General features: G+C 36.2%; 1 protein-coding gene across 2 annotated transcripts in view; it reads left to right on the top strand.

Annotated features, from left to right (window-relative positions):
• LOC131064656 (nuclear transcription factor Y subunit A-1) overlaps positions 1-23,256 on the top strand; it is a 92,075-nt gene that overhangs the window by 52,586 nt on the left and 16,233 nt on the right. For both annotated transcript variants that reach the window (XM_057998884.2, XM_057998883.2), the window contains exons 4-5: positions 5,677-5,771; positions 5,956-6,045. In XM_057998884.2, the coding sequence (XP_057854867.2) occupies positions 5,677-5,771; positions 5,956-6,045 (185 nt within the window). The remainder of the gene's footprint in view (positions 1-5,676; positions 5,772-5,955; positions 6,046-23,256) is intronic.

Below are 23,256 nucleotides of genomic sequence, written 5' to 3' on the forward strand. Positions count from 1 at the left end.
ATTCGACAGCTGGTTGAAGACGGATCTATCCAATTGCTGTATGTTCCTACCTCGGAGCAGCCAGCAGACATCTTCACCAAGCCCCTTGGTCCTGATAAATTTGTAAAATTCAGGGGATCTATAGGTGTAGTTAATAGATTGAGCATTAAGGGAGGGTATTAGAATATTAAAATAATGTTAATTTTAGTATTAATGCTCAATAGTGTATATTCTATTTTAGAAAGATCTTTTACGATCTTCTCAGCAGTTTCTTATTAGAAACTTGCTATTCTTGTAAGTACTCTTGTATTATTTATGAGCGTCTTGCTCATTCTGTAAATCAATCAATTCTTTGAAATCCATTGCGTGTCTCGCACTGTTTTAATTCCAAGCTATGTGTGCAATATACAAGCAATGCATGGTGGATTTTCATGATGCTCATGCAATATATGGCGATATTGCAAGGTAACCTTGCAATTCCGCCTTGCAATAATCAGAACAATTTTGCTTTAACATTTTTTATATTTTCATTTCCACTTTCACATTCGCTTGCTTACAACATTTCACATTCCAAAATTGCAATCCTTGAAGCTCACCCCTACACAATACCTGATTTTACAACTTAATTCCTGGACCCACTCCTTGCCTTATCAAGAGAAAACCCTCTCATTCTAAGACTAGAAACTTTGAAATCTTTGCCAAGCTAACTAGACAAAGCAAAACTACTGACCTAAGAAGCGAAAAGTGGGGGTTCCCATTTGCAATGGGGTGTGTGTGTTTACAACACAACGAGACCCTTGCTGAATTCTCATCCAAACTTGCAATAATTTTTGCTTCTTAGTAATTTCTACAAACAGTTGGCAAAACTTTTTAATACTTAGATTCCCAACAATGTAAGCAATCAAAATGATAATGCCTTTCAAACAATAGTGACCAATCATTCAACAAAAATGATAAGGACAAGTCCGATTGCATTTATTTCCAGAATCTTAGAGAATTTCAATGAAATTATAATCTGTATATAAACATATATAATTGTGCACCTGACATTCGCGTCCAAGTCCGATAGTTGCTATCAAGAAGACTCCAAAATATCTTTCCTCCAAGTCTAGTATCCAAGATGCAATTGGCTTGCTATTACAACTTGCACCACGTTGGCAGCAACTAATTCCTTCAGCTTCTCTACACAAATGTCTGCCCAGAAATGAAATGGGAAATGAGATGGCTTTCATAAGTATACTCCACAATCTGCAAACATTGGCAATTCTATCATTTCCACACCATTGCATAGACATTATATGTCATGCCAAGCGTAATTGGTCTTCCTTCTGTCAATACGCACCACTGGTCGATTTCTTCTTAAGTCCACAGGCATATGTCAAACTCTCCTCGGAAATTATTAAAGTTTGTCATGAGATCTATCCGCACAGTTTGTCTCTTCTGAAAAGCAAACGATTTTCAAGCTCTACTGAAAATCAATACCACAACATTACCAATAGCTCACTCGCCTTGACCGTCCAGACTTAAAGTCAGTGATATGAATTCTCCACCAAGAATATTAGAACTATGCTCAGAGTATAGGGACTATGCCCAAATTGACACCACTTCCCTTCTATGCAATTTCACCGATTAAAAGCTAACACCAATAGTCTTTGCAATATGTCAAACTCCTTATTTCTGATTTCTGCACAAGCAAATGAAGTCACTATCGGCTGACTACAAGCACACCAGAAAAGTTGTAGAATGATTAATCATAAGAAAATCTCTACAGGACGAGAACCTCCCAATAAGAATCCCACGGTTTGTCAAGGCAGGCAATCCTATGCCAAATCACATTAAGAAGTTATACAATCCCGTGCTAGTTTCAAAATCTTGTGTCAGAAATACTCCAAGTGATTCTTACTCCTGATATCGAGCAATGCCCTTTGCCGTCATGAAGATTCCAGTTATTCATTGCATCAGTGTGTAGAGTTTGTGCTTCAATGAGAAGTTACGATTCGTTAAAGGGAAACTGTTTCAAAAGCAAGTTTCCGTCAGACTATTATATCTCCAATTTCATAATAATCTTCTGAATAAATATAATAAAACTTTGCCATTTGATCCAAAATTTTCGATTCCTTCCTTATCTCAAAAATAAAGCTGCTCCAACAAGTGACCCACGATATTAATGTAGACTCAGAATACCAAGACGATCTCACACAAAGAGGTAGACATTCACAATTGTTAAAGAAAAATATTAAATGTTCAATAAATATGCCAACTAAAGAAATATCAAAACGATAATAATATGTTGAACTTAAAGTGTTTCCTAAGCATTATAAATCTGTCAACTTGAGTAATAAATATGCACTTTGAAAGTGCAAAGAGCCGCTATTGCCCAATAAATCTTAGAAGAAGAGTTTGTCCTGACCCTGTGATGCTACCAAATGAATAGAATATCTTTTGACTGCATTAATTTCTGTAAACTCCATTATTAGCCCAACTGAGAAACTTGATTGATTTCTCCAAGACCACCTAGGTCAGATCTTGCACTGATGAAAATGGTGATTCTCAGGTTCCAATGCCGAGAATGAATTTGAGAAAACTCTCAAATCTCCACTTATGAGAAATTAATTAATCCAATTCATATATTTTCCAATCCCTAAAGCCTTTTTTATAATATTGATATTTAATTACCAGTTTCCCGCACGGTTACATTATAAAGTGACTTTAATTAAATTAAGCATAAAGTCACTATTATTAATTATTAATAATTTTACCTTTTTATTTAATTTATAGGTAATAATATTAAGTAATTAATTTTAATTCTTTTTGCTCCACTGTAGTCTTCTAAATAAAACGAGACATTACATTAGAAGAATAAGAGTTTCAATTTGTAGCACTATTGGTTATCATCACAAGTGTCTACACCAGTGTCATCAACGTTACAAGGGTTTTTGCATTTGTTTGAGTGCCAGAGAAGTTCTATGCTTGTTTCGAGTAGGTTATTATTTTTAAAACAAAAGGTAGCAATAATGTGTTTTCTGTAATCTTCATCTACAACAGTAGCTCAGTCAAGTTTTAGTTATATGTGACAGTTCAAGGCAGGTTTATAGCAAATTTTAGTTGTATTTTTAGGGTTTGAAGTGTTTCCTTGATTGGCATATTCTTCTATACATTTTTGACTATTCAAGCATTAATAAGACAACGTTTTCATGACCTAGAGTTTCTGTACATCCAATTTGGAATTTTATGATAGTGGGGGTTGAGATTTAGGATTTGGCAAGGAGTTTCAAATTCAACACTCGGAGTTTTAGTCATGGAATACCACTGCCAAATCATGGAGGCTCCTTTTGTTTTGGAAAGTGAGTGCCCCAATGTGAAGGACATGGAGTTAGGGCATGTAAGTGTGCAAGAGGTTAATCTAGGGGATGGAATCAAAAGTGGCAATAAGGTTGTGGGCTCATCGAAGCAACATCTTTTCCTAATTTGCTCAAAATATAGAGTTGGTGATTGTTGTGCAAAGCTCTATGATTTGGAAAATATGGAGATTCATATGCTAAGTGGTCAAATCCTTACAAAACTAGATGTGGATTCATTGAGAATGCCTTCAATTTTATGTTGTATGAGGAAATGCAAGATGTGAACATTGAGGAATGTGAAGGAATATGGAATCAGAACCTTCAAGAGTGCCTTAAACAACTAGGTAAACATTGGTTGAAGAAGCAAAAAGGATGGGGTGCTAAACAAGTTAGATCAGGTTTTCAACTTGTTACAACATCGAAAATTAATGTTTCAGTTGCTTATGCTAGTAACACTTCATTATGCATGATGGGACTTTAGTATACCCCTTTTTTCAACTATATATGCTAGTGGTTTAGAACAACAACAAATATTAACATGGTGTACTTGCAATGACTAGGGTTTGTGTCTTTTCCAAACTATATTATATGGTTTGCCTAACACCTACGGTTTGGAATACTAAATGTGCTTTGGGTTTCAGATGCAAGGGTTTTGGTAATATTGTCATTCTAGGGTTTCATTTTCACTTTTCACTTTTCAGTCATTTCAAAACCCTAGAAGACATCAAATTCGAATAATCTAGTAGGATTGGTGCAGTTGTTACTAGATTGAGGTTAAGGTTTCAGATCTCTTCAGAGGATCCAACAGGTTTAAAATCATAGAGGGTGTGAATGCGTCGATTTGCTATCATTGGCCATGGCTATTTATGGTAATTGCCGTTTTCAAAGGTCTCATTTCTAGCTAGAGAATTGAGGGCCTATTTTTAACTCACTCTAGTTTTATTTTATTTTATTATTTCTTTAAAGTAGGTTTTGCTTTAAATTTCCTTCTTCCTTTCTTTTTAGGTTTCTTTTGTTGTTGATGACGTTGAGATTATTTAGGCCAACCCCATATTGGTGGAGGTCACAAGGAGGTCCTTCGTTGTGACACAAGTTGTTCAAACTTGCAAGCTTAGTGGCCTAGTGGGGCTTTGAACCTTGGTGGCAACAACAACAATGCCAAGTTTTAATCAGCACACTATGTCCTTAACAACTACTTTTCAGGAGTTTTAAGCATCTGTGCTTCAAAGCATAAATTTTCTGGGATAAAATAATTTTTATCCTAAATCAAAAAAATTGTGTATTCTTTGTAACCTAAAACTTTTTGATCATAAGACATTAATAATAATAGTTGACGCTAGCGGCTACACTTCTGCTGCTGAAATTGTTATTCAACCTTTTTAACTTGTGTGTTTATAATTGCATGGATTGAAAGTAGATTATAGTGCCAAGCTTTGTTTTTGCGATATCAGTCTACATATGTTGTAGCTTTTCATGCAGTAGAGCTTTTTGATTCTTGAGATTGTGTGTTGTTAATGATTTAGTTGTTATTGTTTTGAAATCTTGTTTGTATTAGATTGCAGGCCTTTACTTTAGACAACAGGAAGTTGTTGTGTTTGTGCATTTTGATTAGCTGTTTTCATTCGTAATATCTGAAAAATTTGCTTGTGAGAAAAGAGTTGTTACTGGTCTTGTGCTCATACGTGATGCAAAAAGATAGGCAGCTAGTTGGTTACTTCGTTTATGTAAACCCCTGGCAAATAATATTGTATAGTGTTTATAATTGTATTTTTTGTCTATATCTTAGTGTCTAGGTTGGTTTTAGTTCTCAAGAAGCTTACTTTTAAAATTTGAAGAGAGGTTTTCTGATTATCTCACATAAGTTTGAGCTGTCTCAAAAGAGAGAAATTAAAATGTTAAGACTTATTAGAGGTCCTATGCATATATGTTTCTTGTGTACTTAGATCAATTGGCTAATTTGTATTTTCTAAATCCATATTTCAAATGGTTTTCTTTTTTGGTTTCCATATGACGAGGTTTGTTTATTTATCTCATATTTACAACTTTTATTGCCAGACGATAGCTACTTGAAGACAAGAATTAATGTCAACCTGTACATCCTGATATTTTTGTTGACTAGGATTATAAGGTTTAAATTGGTCTGGTTGATGTCCAAATTTTCTATTGATTACCATTCCCCTGAAATTCTCTTTCATGAGGTTTTTTTCTTTTGAAATGCCTATCTCATTTTGCTTATTCATGCCTTGATATTGTCTGGTGGTTTCATGTAATAAGTTCCCTGCCATTAAAACACTTTATTTTGGCAATTGAGTTTAAAGATTTTATTTATCCTGTTTCAATGGGATCTATTATCCAGGTTATGACGGAACCACTGGGAATGATCAGCAACATCAGCAGCATTCAGTGACACCGGTTCTTGATTTGGCTTCATCTGAATACCTTCATTCAATTGTAAGGATTATAATACCCATGGATTTTGACCACCTATTTGGTGGTTTCTTCATGAACTGGTGATGCTTGTAGTGTTTCTTTTGTGGATATTGGTAATTGTCTTTGGGCACACAGCTTAACTTAGTTGAGCATGCCAAGTTCAAGAGTGTAATAATTTTCATACATTCTGCTTATGGTTTTGTAGGGTCGCACAGCCTATCCTTGTTCAGATCCTTACTATGGGGGTATTTTAACTGCTGGGGGTATTCTGACTGCTTATGGAGCCCAGACAATGGTAAATATTTCTCTTCACCTGCAACTCTTCTTTTAACAATTTTGTGGTATATCTTTCAGATCTGTATGTTTTGTGCAGGGAATCTATGTCATTGTTGTTTTTCTTATTGTGACAGTGAGCAATGAAATATTCAATCTACAAAAGACTGGTCAGTGTCCTTGGATTCTATGTTATAAGTGACAAAAAGTTATATAAGTAGCTCATTAATATTTTCAAGACTGGAAAGGATATTTTTTGTAGATTAAGTTTCACCAAAAGTGCACAAATATCTTTTCGACTTTCACCTTAATGGTTAGTATGTGGCGAAATAAATTATCCTATCTATTAAAATTGTTGAATGCAAATTTGACATTATCCTGGTACAGGTGAAGCTGGAGGTTTTATTCTATCCTTGATGTGTCATTTAATAATGAGCTTTATCCATATGAATCACATTTCAACAAAATCATTGTAATATCCCACTAATTTTTTTTTTAATTTTCAGGCCAATAACAATTCATCCACAACAAATAACCCATTAAGGTTAGAGGAATAAACAAAACAACTGAAAGGGAACCCTTCCACCTTTTGTTCACCGAGAGCCCAGACTGGGAGGGTGAGAGCATACGGTGTTCCGGGGATCATCAGCATCAATAATCAAACTGAAAATTACAATGCATGGGCGGCAAGCCAGCCCCTTCTGCTTATCCAGTAGGATAGAAACTAAACTCTTGGCGGTGAACCGACCAAGGAAAATTACAAGAAATTAAAGTTCAATCACTCTACTGCGTATTTCAGCGGGAGGACATTACATTAAACAATCACTCTACCACATATTTCAGCGGGAGGACCATAGTATTGAACATATCACTTGACCACTTATTCAGCGGGAGGACTGATTACAAAAATTGAATTACAAAACTGAGAAGGCGGCAAGCCAGCCTCTTCCACTTATGCAGTGGGGATTACAAATGAAAGCAAATAGAATGGGATGATCAGTACTACTGAAACAACCTTACAATATAGAGATGAGATGAGAAGATAAAATGCAGATTTTAACAACAATACTGTAATTTTCTGTTACACTGATCTGCAGGCTGAAAGTACAGTTTCAGTAGCCCATGGAAATATCAAAAACACTCATAACTCACTCAATTTTTACCCGAATTGATTCAAACCAATCCCAATCCCCCCGTACATCCAATGCGATGACAACTAATCAAAGCCACAACCCAAACAAGCCCATTTTTATTTTGCACGCATCCCAATGCAACACAAAAAACCCACGCCTAGACTAGGAATTTCGATTTTGTCTAATAAAATCAATGCTCAAACAAAATAGCTAAAAACTCACACAATGTATCTCCATGGCATAGAAGGAAGAATGAGCCGGTACCCAGATGGATAGAGTCGCTTGGTTGAGAGGTATGAGCAAATTTCACTTTCAGCAGTCCCGCGACCAGCAACCAAAAACAGTCAAATCCATCATCAATCACTCCATAATTCTGCAACTCATTAACCAATCTGCAATGGGAACACAAGGGCACAGCTAGGTACTATATTGCAAGTACGAAACTGAGACTCAGCTAGGAAGCCAACTTCGAAGCTCAGATTTTCAGTAGCCAAACCGGCAGCATAACGATGCAATTTTCAAAGATGGTGCAAATGGGAGCCCAAGCCTCATATTTATAACTTCATTCTTCAAATTCAAATGACATCCCTCCAAATTCCACGCCTTGCATTTGAATTTCATTCCACTTACATGTGGACCCAAGTGTAGCGCCCATTCTCCTAAGTCAAAACTCACGCCCAAGAAGGGGGAGGACCCACGTTAAACACTTAGGCACATAATGGTGATGCAAAAGTGAAATAATATCCTTCTAAAATATTTCTCATCCCATAGTACACCTGAATTTCGCCAAACTTAGGATTAAATAGGCATTAATCCCAAATTTAATAAACCAGTAGCCAATAAATAGATTAATTAAATATTAACCTTAGGATAAGGAAATAATATTTAATTATGTCGCAAATGTCTCCCGTACTGATTATTATCACAATCAGGATGAAACTGAGCCCGGACGACCACAGAACTGCTGCAGAATTAGAACCCTGTCTACTGCCAAAAATAGAATTGTGCCACACAGCCACTTACTAAAAATAGTAAGTCAAGAATTAATGCTCAGAAAAATATGATCATCGCGTCCAGAGGCAAAGCAAGGAGGGCTCAGTAGGACAGTGGCACCAGAATGGTCATTCCCTGACTTACTAAAAATAGTAAGTCCTTGTTTCATCGATGCTAGACCCTGATTCCTCATTCCACCTAGCCTACGGGTCTCAGGAATAGGCTAATGGACCACTGAAAGAGCATCAATGAGAAGGGGACATTACAATCATGAAAAACTAATTTGATGTTTCATAATCACCTATATCTTGTGAGCACTCGATTGTTTTTGTGATATTAAAGCATGAACATAGTGTCCACATCTTTACTTCTTATTTGGAGTGTTGTATTTTCTGTCCTTTGAGACCTTTTTCTTTACTTCTACTTTGTTGCAGTGAATACTCTGATACAATTAAGTTTTGTGAAATCCAAAATGCATTTAAATTTTCATGATGTTGGCTTGTTGTTAGACATCTTGAAGTGTTTTTCTTCTATTCAGTTGATTCTGATTTTCAATGAGGAATTCATATGAATAATAGTGAGTTGTTGACTTGTAAAACTGCTGTAATTGCCAAAAATGATTCCTTCACATATCTATATGGTTGAAGAAGTGTTTCATGTTAGTCTTTTGGTAAGGTTATCTTTCTTTGGCCAATAAGTTTTTGTTAATCACGATGAAATCAACTTTAGGTTGTCACTATGTGCTGATTATGATACATTTGTTGGGCTGTTCAATTGCTTGAGCTAATTTGTATGTGGTAACCTGGGTTGTGTTCTCATTTATGGTAGGTTGCATGTGCGCTGGTGTGAGGATGCATTTGTTTTGTAGGGATTAAAGTATTACTATAAGTCAGGTACTACATTGCTATTTCAAGGCCTTCATCTCTTTGTTGTGGGCTTGTCCTGACTTGATCTTGCTAATGATCCATAGGGACATGGCTCCCCCCACCCTCCCCCAAAATCACCACATTTCTGGGATGGGGACATCACTGAAATGTAAAAACATAGAGAGATGCTTCCCACTGCAGATCATGTTGGAATTGTGGCAGAGGATGTGTGGATAGAGCATGCAAGATCTGAAAGTGCATCGAGGATTTTTTGAAGCCATGATTTGCAAAATCATGAGTTCAGAAGAAAAAAGTCACAATGGCAAAAGAAAATCATGGGTGATTGAATGCGGGATAGTAGTAGTGCTCCTCAGGGACACATCCCTTGCCTTGGTAACCCCGTTTCTTGCAGGGGATGTTTTGAGGATTTGAGAACATCGAGGAAACATTCCTCCCCCTCCTTGCCGCCTTTCATCGCCAAAAACAGGGAATGTTTTCAAAACATCCCAAAAAAGAAGGGTATGCTAGGGGACACGGTTCCCTATGGCCCAACAACATTTGAACATGAGTTTAAAAAAAACTCATCTCTAAAATAAAAAAGGGATGTGTGGGGCCCACAAGTAATTTAGCAATGTATACCTGACTTATAGTAATACTTTAATCCCTACAAAACTGTAGTACCTCTATTACAATGTAAAGGTACTACATTGCAATAGAGGTACAACATTCCTTTAAATTATCATTGTAAAGGTACTGCATTATATAATTTTTTTTCCATATCCTTAATCCCTAAATTGTAATAGAGGTATTACATTCCTTAAAACAACATCTAAACTTAATTCATTTATCAAAACAACAAAAAATTAAAAAATCACATTTTGACATTTTTTGACATTTGCAAACTTGTGTTGAAGAGCAGCAGTTTAATGAGGAGACTAGGGAATCAAATTGACTACTTTAGACGTAAGTTCTTCATTTTATATTTGTTTTGCATTTTTTTTACCACATAGGGAGGGGAGTTTATTTTTTCTTTTATTTGAAGTTGCAACTCTTTTAAATTCTTAACCAAAAAAATCATGAGCAGCAATGAGAGTAGTGATATTGAGGAGGTTGAGGTTCAAATGCAAGAAAGAAGTAGACCTAGAAGTAGAACTCATAGAAGTATGGTAGCCACTAGCAGGGCCACCAAGTTCAACTTTAAACCCATTTGAATGTCTTTCTGAACTCCTCAATACCTATGCAAAAGGCCCATTTAAATCCAAGAAACCTCTATTACAATTTGGATCATGAGTTGATAAGAATAAGAAAAAAAATTTAAGGGGAGAGGAGGTGTTGGAGGGGGTGGGGGGGGGAAGGGGTAGAGAATGGCTTTTCCATTTATGCAAAAAAACTATAGGGGCAGCTATACGAGGTTTATTGTCATCTTTTGAAATAAGATGGTAAAAGGGTGAAAGTTTGTTAAAAAATAACTCCAGTTTAGAAGATTGATGCAACTAGATTGTATATGGAGGGGGAGGCAAGTAAGCAAGGAATTCCATTTGAGGGTTCACAACATAGTGTCATTGCCTACAGGATTTGTGGGTGTTGGATTTCATTGGGGATTGGGTTCTACTTCTACTAGAGAAAAGAAGAATACTATTGTTGCATATATGTTTAACATTCAATCACAAGATGTGGCTGATTCCTCTATTGCTAAGCTTTTTTATGCTCATGCCATACCATTTCATGTGGCACGTTTAACATATTTTAAACAAATGTTCAAAGATGTGATAGCTGTTGATCCATCATTTGTTCCACTTGGAGAACATTAGTTATGCACCATCCTCCTTGATAGAGAATATTCCAAGGCGAGTGCATTGATAGAAGTATGAGACAAACTTGGATAAGGGATGGATGCTCCATCATCATGGATGGGTGGAGATATCAAACATTGATCACTCATCAATATTATTGCCACAAGTTCAGCTGATTCTTATTTTCTTAGAGCTATTGATTGTTCAGGGAAAAAGAAGGATGCAAATTTCCAATTTTAAATTTTGCAAGATGACATAGAAGTGGTTGGAGCCTCTAATGTTGTATAGGTTGTGACCGATTCAACCCATGTGTATAAGTTAGCTAGATTAATCTCAGTCCTAATCCATGGTTCGAGTTCTCAAAGAGAATGCCCATTTCATCATCCAATAACCAAGTTTGCAGGACATATGACAATATTCCCAAAAACTGATTTCAAGATCAGTGCAGATTTCCCACTAAGTCTTCATTGAGCCTATCTTACCTTCAAAGCAGAAATTTAAAGCACCTCATATCAGATCTCCAAATGTCCTAATCAGATTTTCCTAGGACCAAGATCAAGTTTCCTAAAGACTTTCATAAGGTCTAAATTTCAAGGATCAAGATCCAAAATGATGTTCATGAACTAAGTTTCCTCAATAGGATGAGATATTGAGTTTGCATGACAAAAGATTAATCTTCCAATGGATTAGTGAAGAATCCAAGTTTCCTTCAAGACCTTGTGTGCCCTAGTTTGCCTTTCCTAATTTATGTATGTAGGCCAAGGTTCTTGAAAAGGAGCATATCCACCAAATTCCAACAAAGAGAGACAATAGTATGAGAAGATGAATCCTTTAAATGAGTAAGAGGACCAAGTGAAGGATATGTGTGTTGGAGCAATTTTGAATATCACAAGACTTACATAAATGAGAAAGGTGTTTGAAATAATAGAAATCCTTAAGGTACTTAATGAGCTATTTCTCTTTGTAGATTAAAAGGAGCCAAAAGATGAAGAATTCGGACCACAGAGTGAGGATGTGATCACAGGTAAGAGCAATTCGCATAAGAGCCAAAGCTAAAGGATCATCCGAGGAGGCTAATGATTTGAAGACTTCAAGATGTTGTGTTTGAGCATGCTACATGATTATCAAGACAAAATGGGAGACACAAGATCAAAACTCTAAAGATGATGTCTTTCTAAAGAATATTGAGAGTAACAAGCTCTTAGAAATGGCTCTGCAGGGAGTTTTGGTGGAATATTTTGTTAAATATGGAGATTTTAACAAACATATGTCAGCAAAGAGTGCGCTACAGAGCTGGAGATAAAGAATGAAGATTGGTGATTGCTATCGTCATGCAGAAATCTAGAAGTTGTCATTTCCAGAATTCTAGAAAACCAATGACAAACTATAGAGAATCTACAGAGAACCAAGAGGAGACTTCTGGAAATGAGGTGGAATATGATTTCTCATAAAAAGAGAATTAATTATTGTAAAAATAACAACTTTTGGCTTAATTTTTTAATGTAATACAAAGAGGAGACAGCTGGAAATGAGGTGAAATATGATTTCTCATAAAAACAGAATTAATTGTTGTAAAAATAACAACTTTTGGCTTAATTTTTTAATGTAATACAATAAAAGTCAAAGTTAGTTATTTATCCAGCTAGCATTTTCGTCCATTTGTGACAAAAAGTTGCTATTTGTCTTTTTGTGTTGGGAGACGTGTAAACTTTTGTTCTATAGTGGGAATAGTTAGAAAGTAGTTAGAAAGTGGTTGAAATTATTTAATGAAAGTTGTTAGGGTTTTTAGAAGGCAAATCAGGGCCGTTCAAAGGATTTAATCTTGGCCGTTGATGTAAATTGTAATATCTATAAAAGCCAAAGGTCAGTGCCTCTCCCATTGTAAAGTTAACTAATTAGTAGTTTTTTGAGAGTAGGGTAAAGTAGAGAAGGAGTTGTTGAACAAGAATTGTTGTACCAACATTTGAAGCAAATGAATAAAGCATTGAAGTGTGGTGTTTTGCTAGTTGTTTTCTCATGTTTGCATGGTTTCTCTCATCAATATTAGATAAAGTTCAGTGATTTTGATGGTGAAATTTGATGATATTTGATGGATTTCTGGTTCATACCATTTGTAATTTGCTGATTGTAAGTTACAGTGTATGGTTAGTCTAAACCTGATTATGATATTAGTTCAATTGTGAATGTTTATTTGAGTTGCGCCAAAATTGAGTATTTGGATGTATGTTTGTAGTCTGAAAATCATTCATTTCCTTTGAAGATTGCACTATTTCTGTGGCATTGTGAGAAATCTAGTTAAGCAGAAACCAGCTTTATGAAATTTGTCTATCTGTAGCATCAACCATTACTATCATTGTCCATAGGATTAGTCTAGATTCTCTCAACCTTATCTTTTGTTCTCTATTTTAATCAGTTTTTGAAGAAAACATCATTCAGATTGCCATATCAAATGCAAACCAGCTTGTCAGATGCTTAAGTCCCTTTGTGATTACCAACAAGATCACATTATTCACCAGGTTATCCTAGGGGTTGTCAAGACCTGACATTCAAAACCTTGAGGTTGTCTCATTTGATAAATCTGAATAGGACCTGAGATTTCCTTATTCAAGAGAGGATAGGATATACCGAGTATATTTTCTTTTGTGTTGTTAGAAAGTGCATATTTCCTCATCAACAACTCCCACCTAGAGTTGAGTCTAGTCAACCACTTTCTTTACCACTTACTTCCAACCGGAGCCCATTTTTGAAAAGATCCTCACATCTTTCTCCTTCCAATTCTAAATCAATGAGCAAAGGAGCCTCTTCTACTTCTACTCATTGGTTGGAACAATCCGTAACCAAAAAGAGGCAATTAGACCTTGTCAATTTGCTTGATCAAGATGTTGTTGGATATTTTCTGAATAAAGTTCCAAGGACAAAGAAGCCAAAAACTACCTCTAGCCTTATCGAAGACACTGATACATGAAATCTGTGTGTTGAGATATGCCAACCATCATCACAAAGGAGCCAGATCAAATCTCTACCAATGATTTTTCAATTTAAAAAATAGATTTGAGGCCTCCTTCAAGAGATGGGGACTTAAATAATTTTCAAGTTATAGCCTCAAGATTGGTAGAAAGAGTTCAAAAGGATGGAAAAGATAAGCAAGATTTAAAATAGTTGGTACAAGCACTAATTGATTACATAAAAATGTTAATTGATCCTGTACCATAGTTGATTAGTCTAGCAAGTGTCTCTTTTGATCCTAGCACTCTTGCTAGTAAAGAGATGGTAAATAAATTGCAAAGACACAGAACTTGGAAAAGCAAATGAAGAATGGGCATAAAAGATCATTGAAAAATGCTCTAAATATATCACAGAGGTTAGAAAAATGTTTGATTATGTAACCCTTCTGAGAAAAGAAATTGATATTGAGATTTCAAATATTAAGAAAGAAGATTCAATTTGGCAACAAACCTACAATGATATCAAAGATATCTTGGACTTTGGGTAGGACAAACTCATTGCTGAAACATCTATTGCAGACCTTAACGAAAACAAATGCCTACCATGGAAGAAAATCATAGAATGGAGAGCTAAGTTTCTGAAACAGAACATGACAAAGCAGAATAGATTTTTAAAAGAATGCTACTTGATTATTGCTGAGATTCAGAAGGAGCTTCAAATTATCCATGTGCAATAGATGAAGGATAATGATGCAAGAGTGGAAACGATAGAATCTATGATAAACAGCTTCACAAAAATGTTTGAAAATATAGTGAATTCACCATCAATCAACCCAACTGACATCAATAAATTGGCAACAATTGATTCAATGCTTACAATGTGCATAGATTCCTCTATAGGGTATTCTAATAAGATGGATAATGTAGAAGGAGGGAAGAACTTATGGAGACTCAAAATCAAGAATAGGATCATCCCCAACCACAGTGAAGTTTTGGTTATAGTATAGGCGTACAAGGATTTGAAGGCAAAGGATGCTACATCTTTAGTTGATGAGAACAAAGAAAATAATATGGTCCCACCTTAGCCTTAGTCATGCTATGTTTTAAAATTCCAATATTCACAAACTTTGTTAATGTTTTAAAACTCCATGTTTTGAGAAATCATTGTCTTAAGATTTTTACCATTAATTAGTTCTTTCGAAAATCAGTTACCGAAATTCAACAGTTATAAAGTTATATTATAAATTCTGTTTTTTTTTTGGTGGGGGGGGGGTTAAGGGGGTACGAATTATTTTGGTTTGCTAGTTTGTACTGTGATACAACTTATCAAATTTTTGAAGATCGATACAATTTCTGCTATGCTTCCAGAATTATTCTTTGTCTGTGCGCATCAAATTGAATGTTATTTTCATATTGTGTTAAGTTTGGTGAGCTTATACTTGTGAAATGCCATTTCTTTATTTCTGAAAAGTTACAATATCGTTTCAATATCAGTTATTTTTTTATTTCATACATTGATGGTTCGATTTGTGAGTTGAGCATTAATGGTGGTTATCCTCCAAGTTGAATGATTACAAGTTTAATTTGCATTTTCTGTTGAGTTTCCTTTAAAAGAAAAAAGTTGTTCGCATTTGCTACATAGTGATGTGCAAGTGTTAATGCCTTTATTGCTTTCTAGTGAAAAGCATAGACTCTTTAAATATTAGTAAAGAAAAATCAAAATTGTTGATCTTACGTGGGAGCTATACCACACAAAATTCAGAGGGAGATTAATCTCATAATTTACCCATCTGTTAGTTGCAAGTTTGTCTTTCATTTTTGGGCATGAAGAGTCAATTTTACAATTGTTTCAAAAAGACAAATTTGTTAACCAACACCTACAACAAACACTTTGAACCATATCTTGTTATGAGCTCCTTGCACTTTGGAAAGAATGGAGAGAGAAGAAAGTTTGCGAAGGTGGAGCAAGGGGTGGAAGACGTTAACAAAACAAACCTCTTTGTTAGGGGAATTTCTTCAAGGTTAACAAGCAGCTTTAGGATTGTATCTTTTGAGTTGGGCGATATGTAAACGAACTCAAAGAGCATGAGCCATAACACATCCGCTTCCATTAATGGTCGACATATCTTTTAGACCTACCTTTAGACACAAAAGTCTCTCAAAAGGATCAAAGTTTTAGTATCTGTAGGGAAAAAAACGGGGGTGGCCCAAAGCTCTCCACACCACCTCCAAAGGGTTTTGGAACCCTCTTGACATCACCCGCGTGTGACAATATCTCACCTACTTTAAGGAAAATGTTCCATGGTTGTTGCAAGCCCTTTCATGGTGACTAGAGGGAGGAAGGCAAACTTGGCACATGCAAAACATGAGGTGGAGAAATATGTTTTACTTGCTTGTCAACTCACAATTTTTGGGGCCCTTAGCAGAGTAGCCCCCAAGAGGGTATCCAAATGATCATGCTTTCTTTCAACCTTTGAGGCTTAGGGTTGGCCCCTAAACATAGATCCTTGAAAAGACTTGTCTACAAGAAAAATCCATCTGTTTTGTTTTTACAAGAGACAATGTGCTTGGCATTAAAGGCAATCAAACACTTGTAGAAGTGTCTTTCGAAATGGACCTATTTGGCCAACATTCTAGCGGGAACTTTGGTGGTAACATTTTAGCATCTAGTTTGTGTCCTATTGTTTTGCAAAATTCATTAAGTCGATAGTGTTACATCACAACCTTTTCCTTTTCCTTGCTTTAAATTGTTCAGTTGATCTCCTAAATGTGTATGCCCCCTCAGATAATAGAATTGGTTTTTGAAATGAGTTAGTTGTCAACAATCTTTTGAACCTCTCACATCTCATTTTGGGAGGGGACCTAAATCTCACTCATTGTATCTCCGAAGTTTAGGGATCTTTTGCTTGTCCCAATCCACCAGTGGATTTCTTCTTGAGCATCCTTGAGCAAAACCTTCTCATAAATGTCAAGCTCGTTTTGGTGGAACCTTCCTAGACAAATAGGCTTTATGAACCCTTCAGCATCCCAAAGCGCCTTGATCATTTTTTGGTCAAAGAGCCCTTGCTTATGAAGCTTTGTGCCTTAAAATCTTTTGTCATAAAAGAAGCATGTTGTGATCGGTTGCCCATTAAATTTGAGCTATCTTTGGGGGGAATAAGCCACCATCCCCTTTCAAATTTATGCACATTGGCTGCCCTCAATGCTTATACATTCTTGATATACAATATTTGGGAGGACATCCAAGTGAGAATGGGGAACTTACCATTTTGGCCTTCCATTAAAACCTCATTGAGGCAAATCCATATCAAAGGAATGGTCCATGGCCACTTCTCATCATGACAAAAGTTCCCTCCTTATAGTGGAAGGCAAAATTGAAGCTCCATAGGTTTTGCTAGTAGCCAAGGGTGATAGTGATGATACTCTTTGGGAAATTGATAGTTCAGAAAAAGAGAAGGCTTGGCTTTTAGCTTGTTAGGAGGCAAAACAGTGCATGAAGGGTCAGGTCGGTTGGCTTGGCAAGGGAGATGACAATACAAAATTCTTCCATTGCCAAACAGTAAATAAAAAATCCATCAACACAATTTGGAAGGTTGGGGACCTGTTGATGTGTTTTTATGCACATGCGAACATAGAATAAAATACCAAGGTATCTTATCCTCTCTTGAACAAAGTCTCTCATATGCTATGGTTTGCGATCAAATGAGACAACTCCAAGGTTACGAAATGTCAGATCTTGACGTTTGGATAAGTTCAGTAGTTTGATGTGATAATGCTGGAATCACAAGGGGACTTACGTTGTACATGAATGCTCAATCTTATCATGGATTAGGATGGGAATGCCGATGACTTAGGATTTAGCAATGAAGCTTTGGACTCAATTCTAACAGGACTTTACTTAAAAAAAGGGCAAAAGGAATAGGGTTTAGGAAATTTAATCTAAGCCTAGGAATGTAGGAAATGATGAACAAATTTAGTGGAATCAAACTAGGCAAGGTCTCACAAACAGGTATTGACACGAGCTTAGTGCAATCATCTAAGGTATACTTATTGATTTTCAAACTGTTACCATCAAACATTGACACAATCCAAGTTGATGCATATCAAGGGATGCATAATAATTGAAGTTAAGCTTGCATAAATTTCCAGTTGACCACACAAGGCGCACTTACCAACGCTAAGAGGCTAGTGGTATGGATTAAGGATTCCACACAATATACTCAACAAATCTTCCACTCAATCTAACATACATGAAAATAAATTCTAATCTAAAATTCTAATTTAACTCGGAGGAATTGAGAACCATGAATGCAAAGACAACATTTGAAGAGCAAAATCACCAACAAATTGAACAATGATTTAGATTCAAATAGCTGCAGCATATACCAACAATTCTACAAAAACTCTCGCTTACAAATGAGAGACAATGAGGTTTATATAGAGCCTCGAAAGAAATGAATGGGTTAGATTGATTCAAGATCAACGACCAAGATTACAAGATAAAACCCTAATTAGGGTTTGTACAACCACCATTACATTGGCCAATAAGAAACGAGGGTAGGTAAGATAAATAATATTCCATGTAGTGCCATGTGTCACCTATTCCCTCCTTGAATGAATGTTGACTTGGTACCCTTTGATTGAACGAATGGTGACTAGGATGCCACCTCAACTTGCCTTATACACTTAATCAATTTGCCTTGTACAATCTTCATCTTCACAATGTTTGGAATCTCTTATGATACTTTACATTCCATCCTTATGTTAAGGAATTCCATGAACTGTTCCCTCCTTATGTTTGGAAAATTTCCCAATCTTGGAATCCGGAAATATTTCCTTCCTTGATGCACTTTGATATGGGAATTCCTTGATGTAGTTCTGGATTTCATAATGTGGAATCCCTTTGTGCTCATGTCCTGAACTTTCTTTCCTTCATTTGTTCACCATCAAGGTGAAGTCTTCTTCATGATTGATCTAGTCTTCATCTTCACCTTTTGGAATCTCTGTCCAGAAATCCTCATCCAATCTTTGAAGTATTGATCTTCCTTATCTGTATTTGTGTGCATCCTCCTTCACCTCAAGCCTTGATCATCATGCTTCCTTTCCTCGTAACAATCCTGCAAAACAAACAAGCATTGAATCAAACACCCATGTGATAAACTTAACTTCAACCTTGGTGGGAAATTCATCCGCATATGGACTGATTATTCCTCAAAACCATCCGCATTATCCTTGTCTATTCTTCACTTGGTGGAAATTTGATGCCTATATGGACAACTTCCTTCCTTTGTAATTCTGTACTCAAGTGGAAATCCGACCCTCATCCAGATTCACTGTCCTTGAACATCATGTGTTGAGTGGAAATTAGAACCTCATAGGGACTTTGTTCTTGACATTTGTCCCAACATGTGATAGGTAATCTTAAAAAATTGTAACACCAATTCTGGAAAATATGAAGTTCCGGATTGAAATCTGGAAGATTTTCCTTAAGAAAAACCGATTTTCAGACTTAGGATAAGTCTGATCACAATTGCTAAGTTTGAAGACACCCATGTAAACACTTGGAATGTCCAGGTCTCGAAACATCACTTGGAGGTCTGAAAACACTTAAAAAGTGACCGATTTTTGATATCAAAGTTGTTATAAAAGTCTGATTTTCCGAGGACTGAGTTTGAATACGCCCTCCAATGTCTGAAAATACTCAAAAAATGGTGTATCGAAGTCTGATTTTCTGGTTCTTAAGTCTGAATACACCCTCTGAAGGTCTGAAAATGGCTCCAAAAAGTCTGAAGACACTCTAAAAATGATGAAAATCACTGGCTAGAAGTGGTCACAGCCATGTCACATGCTTGCATTTGAATTATTTTGACCTTGAAAATCAGAAATGGTCACATCTGGGCACAATTATGTGGCTGGAATTAAAGTTTCAGTTTGAAGACAACCCGGTATACTCAGAAAAATATCAAAATTAGTGCCAATAAGTATACCACAATTCTGAAAATGCTTGGAAAAGGGTGTGGAAAAGTCTGATTTTTAGTTCTTAAAATTTGAAGACACCCTTCCAAGGTCCAACAATGGCTGCCCAATGTCTAAAGACAACTTGCAACTTCAATAAATCAGTCATTTAAACTTGTCGCAGTCATAGGAAACACCTGTATTTGATGGATTTCACCTTCCCAAAGTGAAGTTTGTCAAATCTGGACACAAACAAAAGGCTGGTAAAAAATATCCAAGTCTGAAGACAAATCTGAATGTGAAGTTTCAGACTTAGATCAGCAATGCAAGCTCCACCATATGCCCAAAAACCTCAGAAAAAATGATGCCCAAGTAAAATTTTCCAAGTTGGCAAGTGGCTGGAAATGAAAATCAATCTGAAGACAACCTACAACTATGGAGTTTCAGACTGTAACAACAATGGCAGCCCTTGAAAATGCACTGAAAACTTCTCCAAACAGCCCTTAACCAAAATCGCCTTAGTGTGGATGAGCTGGGCAATGAAGAATAATTTTAAAAATGTGTTCCCAACAAACAATGGAGGTCAAATGACTCTTAGCAATGGCGCCTGACAAGGTTTGAAAATAATGGCAGCCCCTTAATACTAAAAAATATCACCAAAATTCATCAAGATATGGAGGAAGCAGCCTCCTAAATAAAATCGCCCAACTTCAGCCATGGCGCCGCCTCCCAAATCTGAAAATTACTCTCAAAAACTTGCTCCAATGGCTGCCAAGAAATATCGCCCAGCTGGGAATAGGCAGAAAATGAACAACAAAACTAACTTTCAGCTCCAAATGTGTCAAGTAGACACTTCACCAAAATCGCCCAGCTGGAGAAAATCACCCAAATCAGCAACTTAGTAATCACACTCAACAAATATAATGATATTTTAATGCTAGGCAGCCATACTTAAACACATTTTTACCTTGAAACTTTACCACACAAGCAATGCGGGATAAAACTTTGATACTTATACTTGTGTGGGGAGAATCAATTTGCTTCTAGAAGTATCTGACCATTAAATGTTTATTGCAAATCATTTATTAATTGTTTTTTGATTTTTTAAATAATCATTAACAATTAAAGTGGGTCACTTTATTAAAATATTTTAAAATTTAAATCAAAACCGACCCTTGGGGGGAAAATCGCCCCATGTTGGGATAAAAATCCAAATGAAAACTTATTAAAAGTCATTAAAATGGTCTTTGGGGGAAAATTGACCCCAGTCTGGATAGCAATCCGGATTCAAAAATCTTCAATTTGTACTTATCCGCACTAAAATCCACAAAAGATCGTCATGAAAAGCTCTGGTGGAAAATCGATAGTCATCAGGAATCTTCACTTAAGTCATTTGCATCTTCATCCACACTCCCTGGTGGAAAAACGAGGGTGGTCAGGATAAATCCTAACACTTAGCCAAAATTTAATGCATCCAGGGGAAAATCGACCCTAGTATGGTTTCATAGTGGTGGAAAAATGGGTCAAGTATGGATTTCAGGGGAAATCCATGTCCAGTCTGGATTTTGAGTGGGGGAAAATCATGGGTAGTCAGGAATATGAGGGGAAAAGCACCTCTAGTGTGGAATTTTGACCTTTAAACCCTTAGAATATGGATTTTCATCTGGAAAATGATGATTTTTCCACTCAAAACCACTAGGAAACTTCAAATTTCAATAAAACCCATTTGCACTTAGGCAAATTTATCAAAAATTTGAGCGAAACAAAGGAAACCTATTGGGATAAAGTGCAAAATCAACTTGAATAACTTCCTAGGAGCGAGAAAACAACTCCGAAAGGTCTTAAAACACCTTAGCAATTTAAAATCACCGACGTGGACGTTCAAAACACGTTAACGATCAAATGTCAACACACCACTTAGCAAGAATAAATCAAAACCCTAAGGCAACCCCTAGACTTAGGCAAAGCTCAGGATCACTCCAACATTTTGACATTTTAAACACATGATCCTATTCAAAATTCAAAAACCTTCTCATCGGCAAAGGCAAACACTAGGAAACTAGGCAAAACTTCTACTCTAAAAAGCGAAAAGTGGGGGTCCCAATTTGCAATGGGGCGATGTGTTAAGACATCACAACGGGACCATATTGGGGTCAAATATGTGGATTTTTAATTCAAATACCAAAGTAGCTGTCCATCACTACAAGCAAGTGTACATGGAACCTTTGAGGGAAAACATCAGAAATATATTAGCTTTTACCTCATTCTTTGATAGCTGGATGGATGAGGCAAAAAATGAGGCTTTCATGAAACCTATTACTATGGAGGAATTAATCAAGGTTTAAAAATCTTTCCAAGGGAAGAAAGCCTTAGGTCTGAATAGGTGGACAATAGAGTTTTTCATCAGCTTCAAGGATCTTCTAGCTCAAGATCTCTTGGTTGTTGTTGAGGAATCAAAATCCTCTGGTAAGATTCACCCTCCAACTCACATTTCATTGCAAATATCCTGAAACTAGGAACACCTCTTTGGGTTTGAATACCATTAGCTTCTCTCCCTCTCCCTTCAACTCACATTTCATTACAAATATCCTGAAACGAGGAACACCTCTTTGGGTTTGAATACCATTAGCTTCTCTCCCTCTATAATTGTGTCTACAAAATCATCCTAAGCTCATTGTTGTTGCCCTTCGTCCTCCCTTTTCCTCCTCACTGCTGAAGCCCTAAGCAGACATCTGTAACATGAATAATTTCTAGGCATTATAAAAGCATAAGATTGCACCCTCCCTCTGTAACCCTCACATTTTATTTGTTGATGACATTTTGATGTTTGGGAATGCAATTTATTTTGGAAGCAAAATGTTCATATAGGGTTTTAAAATGGTTCACCTCTTCCATGGGTATGGAGATAAGATTTAAGAAGTCACCCATTTTTTTCTTTCATGTCACCATTATCATTGGGTTTTAATTCAAATAATCCTCCCTTTCTCCCTTCGGGCACTTGAGGAATGCATAAAGCACCTTGGTTTTATGTTAAAGGCAAATGATTACCACCACTAGGATTGGGGATCTCCATGGCCGACAGATTGGTGCTCATTAAAAGCATTTTCGAGGCTATTCCTGGCTATTGGGTTTCACTAGCTTACATCCCAAAGTCAATGATGTAATGTCCCCTACTAAGTTTAGGCCCGTTTTAACCATAATTAATCCATCTCAACATACTTATGACATAAACTAAATTGACTAGGAGACAAAACTATCTTAACATGAATCCAGTCAGTGATATCCCACAGTTCAATCAATAAATTGTTCATCTATCATACATCAGTAAATTGTTCATCCAAATTACTATATATATATATATATACATTTACATATTTATAGATTTTTTGCAGTTCTTACAAAATATTACAATAATTCTAATCATTATATTATTATTAAGTTCTGCATAAGAACACTATTGTGCTTCATATATTAAGCATTCCTATTAAGTACATCACCGTACATATCACCAAGAGCAAGGATGTTTACTGCCTCCCAACCTTCAAACC

This window comes from Cryptomeria japonica, chromosome 9 (genome assembly GCF_030272615.1).
Source record: "Cryptomeria japonica chromosome 9, Sugi_1.0, whole genome shotgun sequence".
In the NCBI taxonomy this organism is placed as follows: Eukaryota; Viridiplantae; Streptophyta; class Pinopsida; order Cupressales; family Cupressaceae; genus Cryptomeria; species Cryptomeria japonica.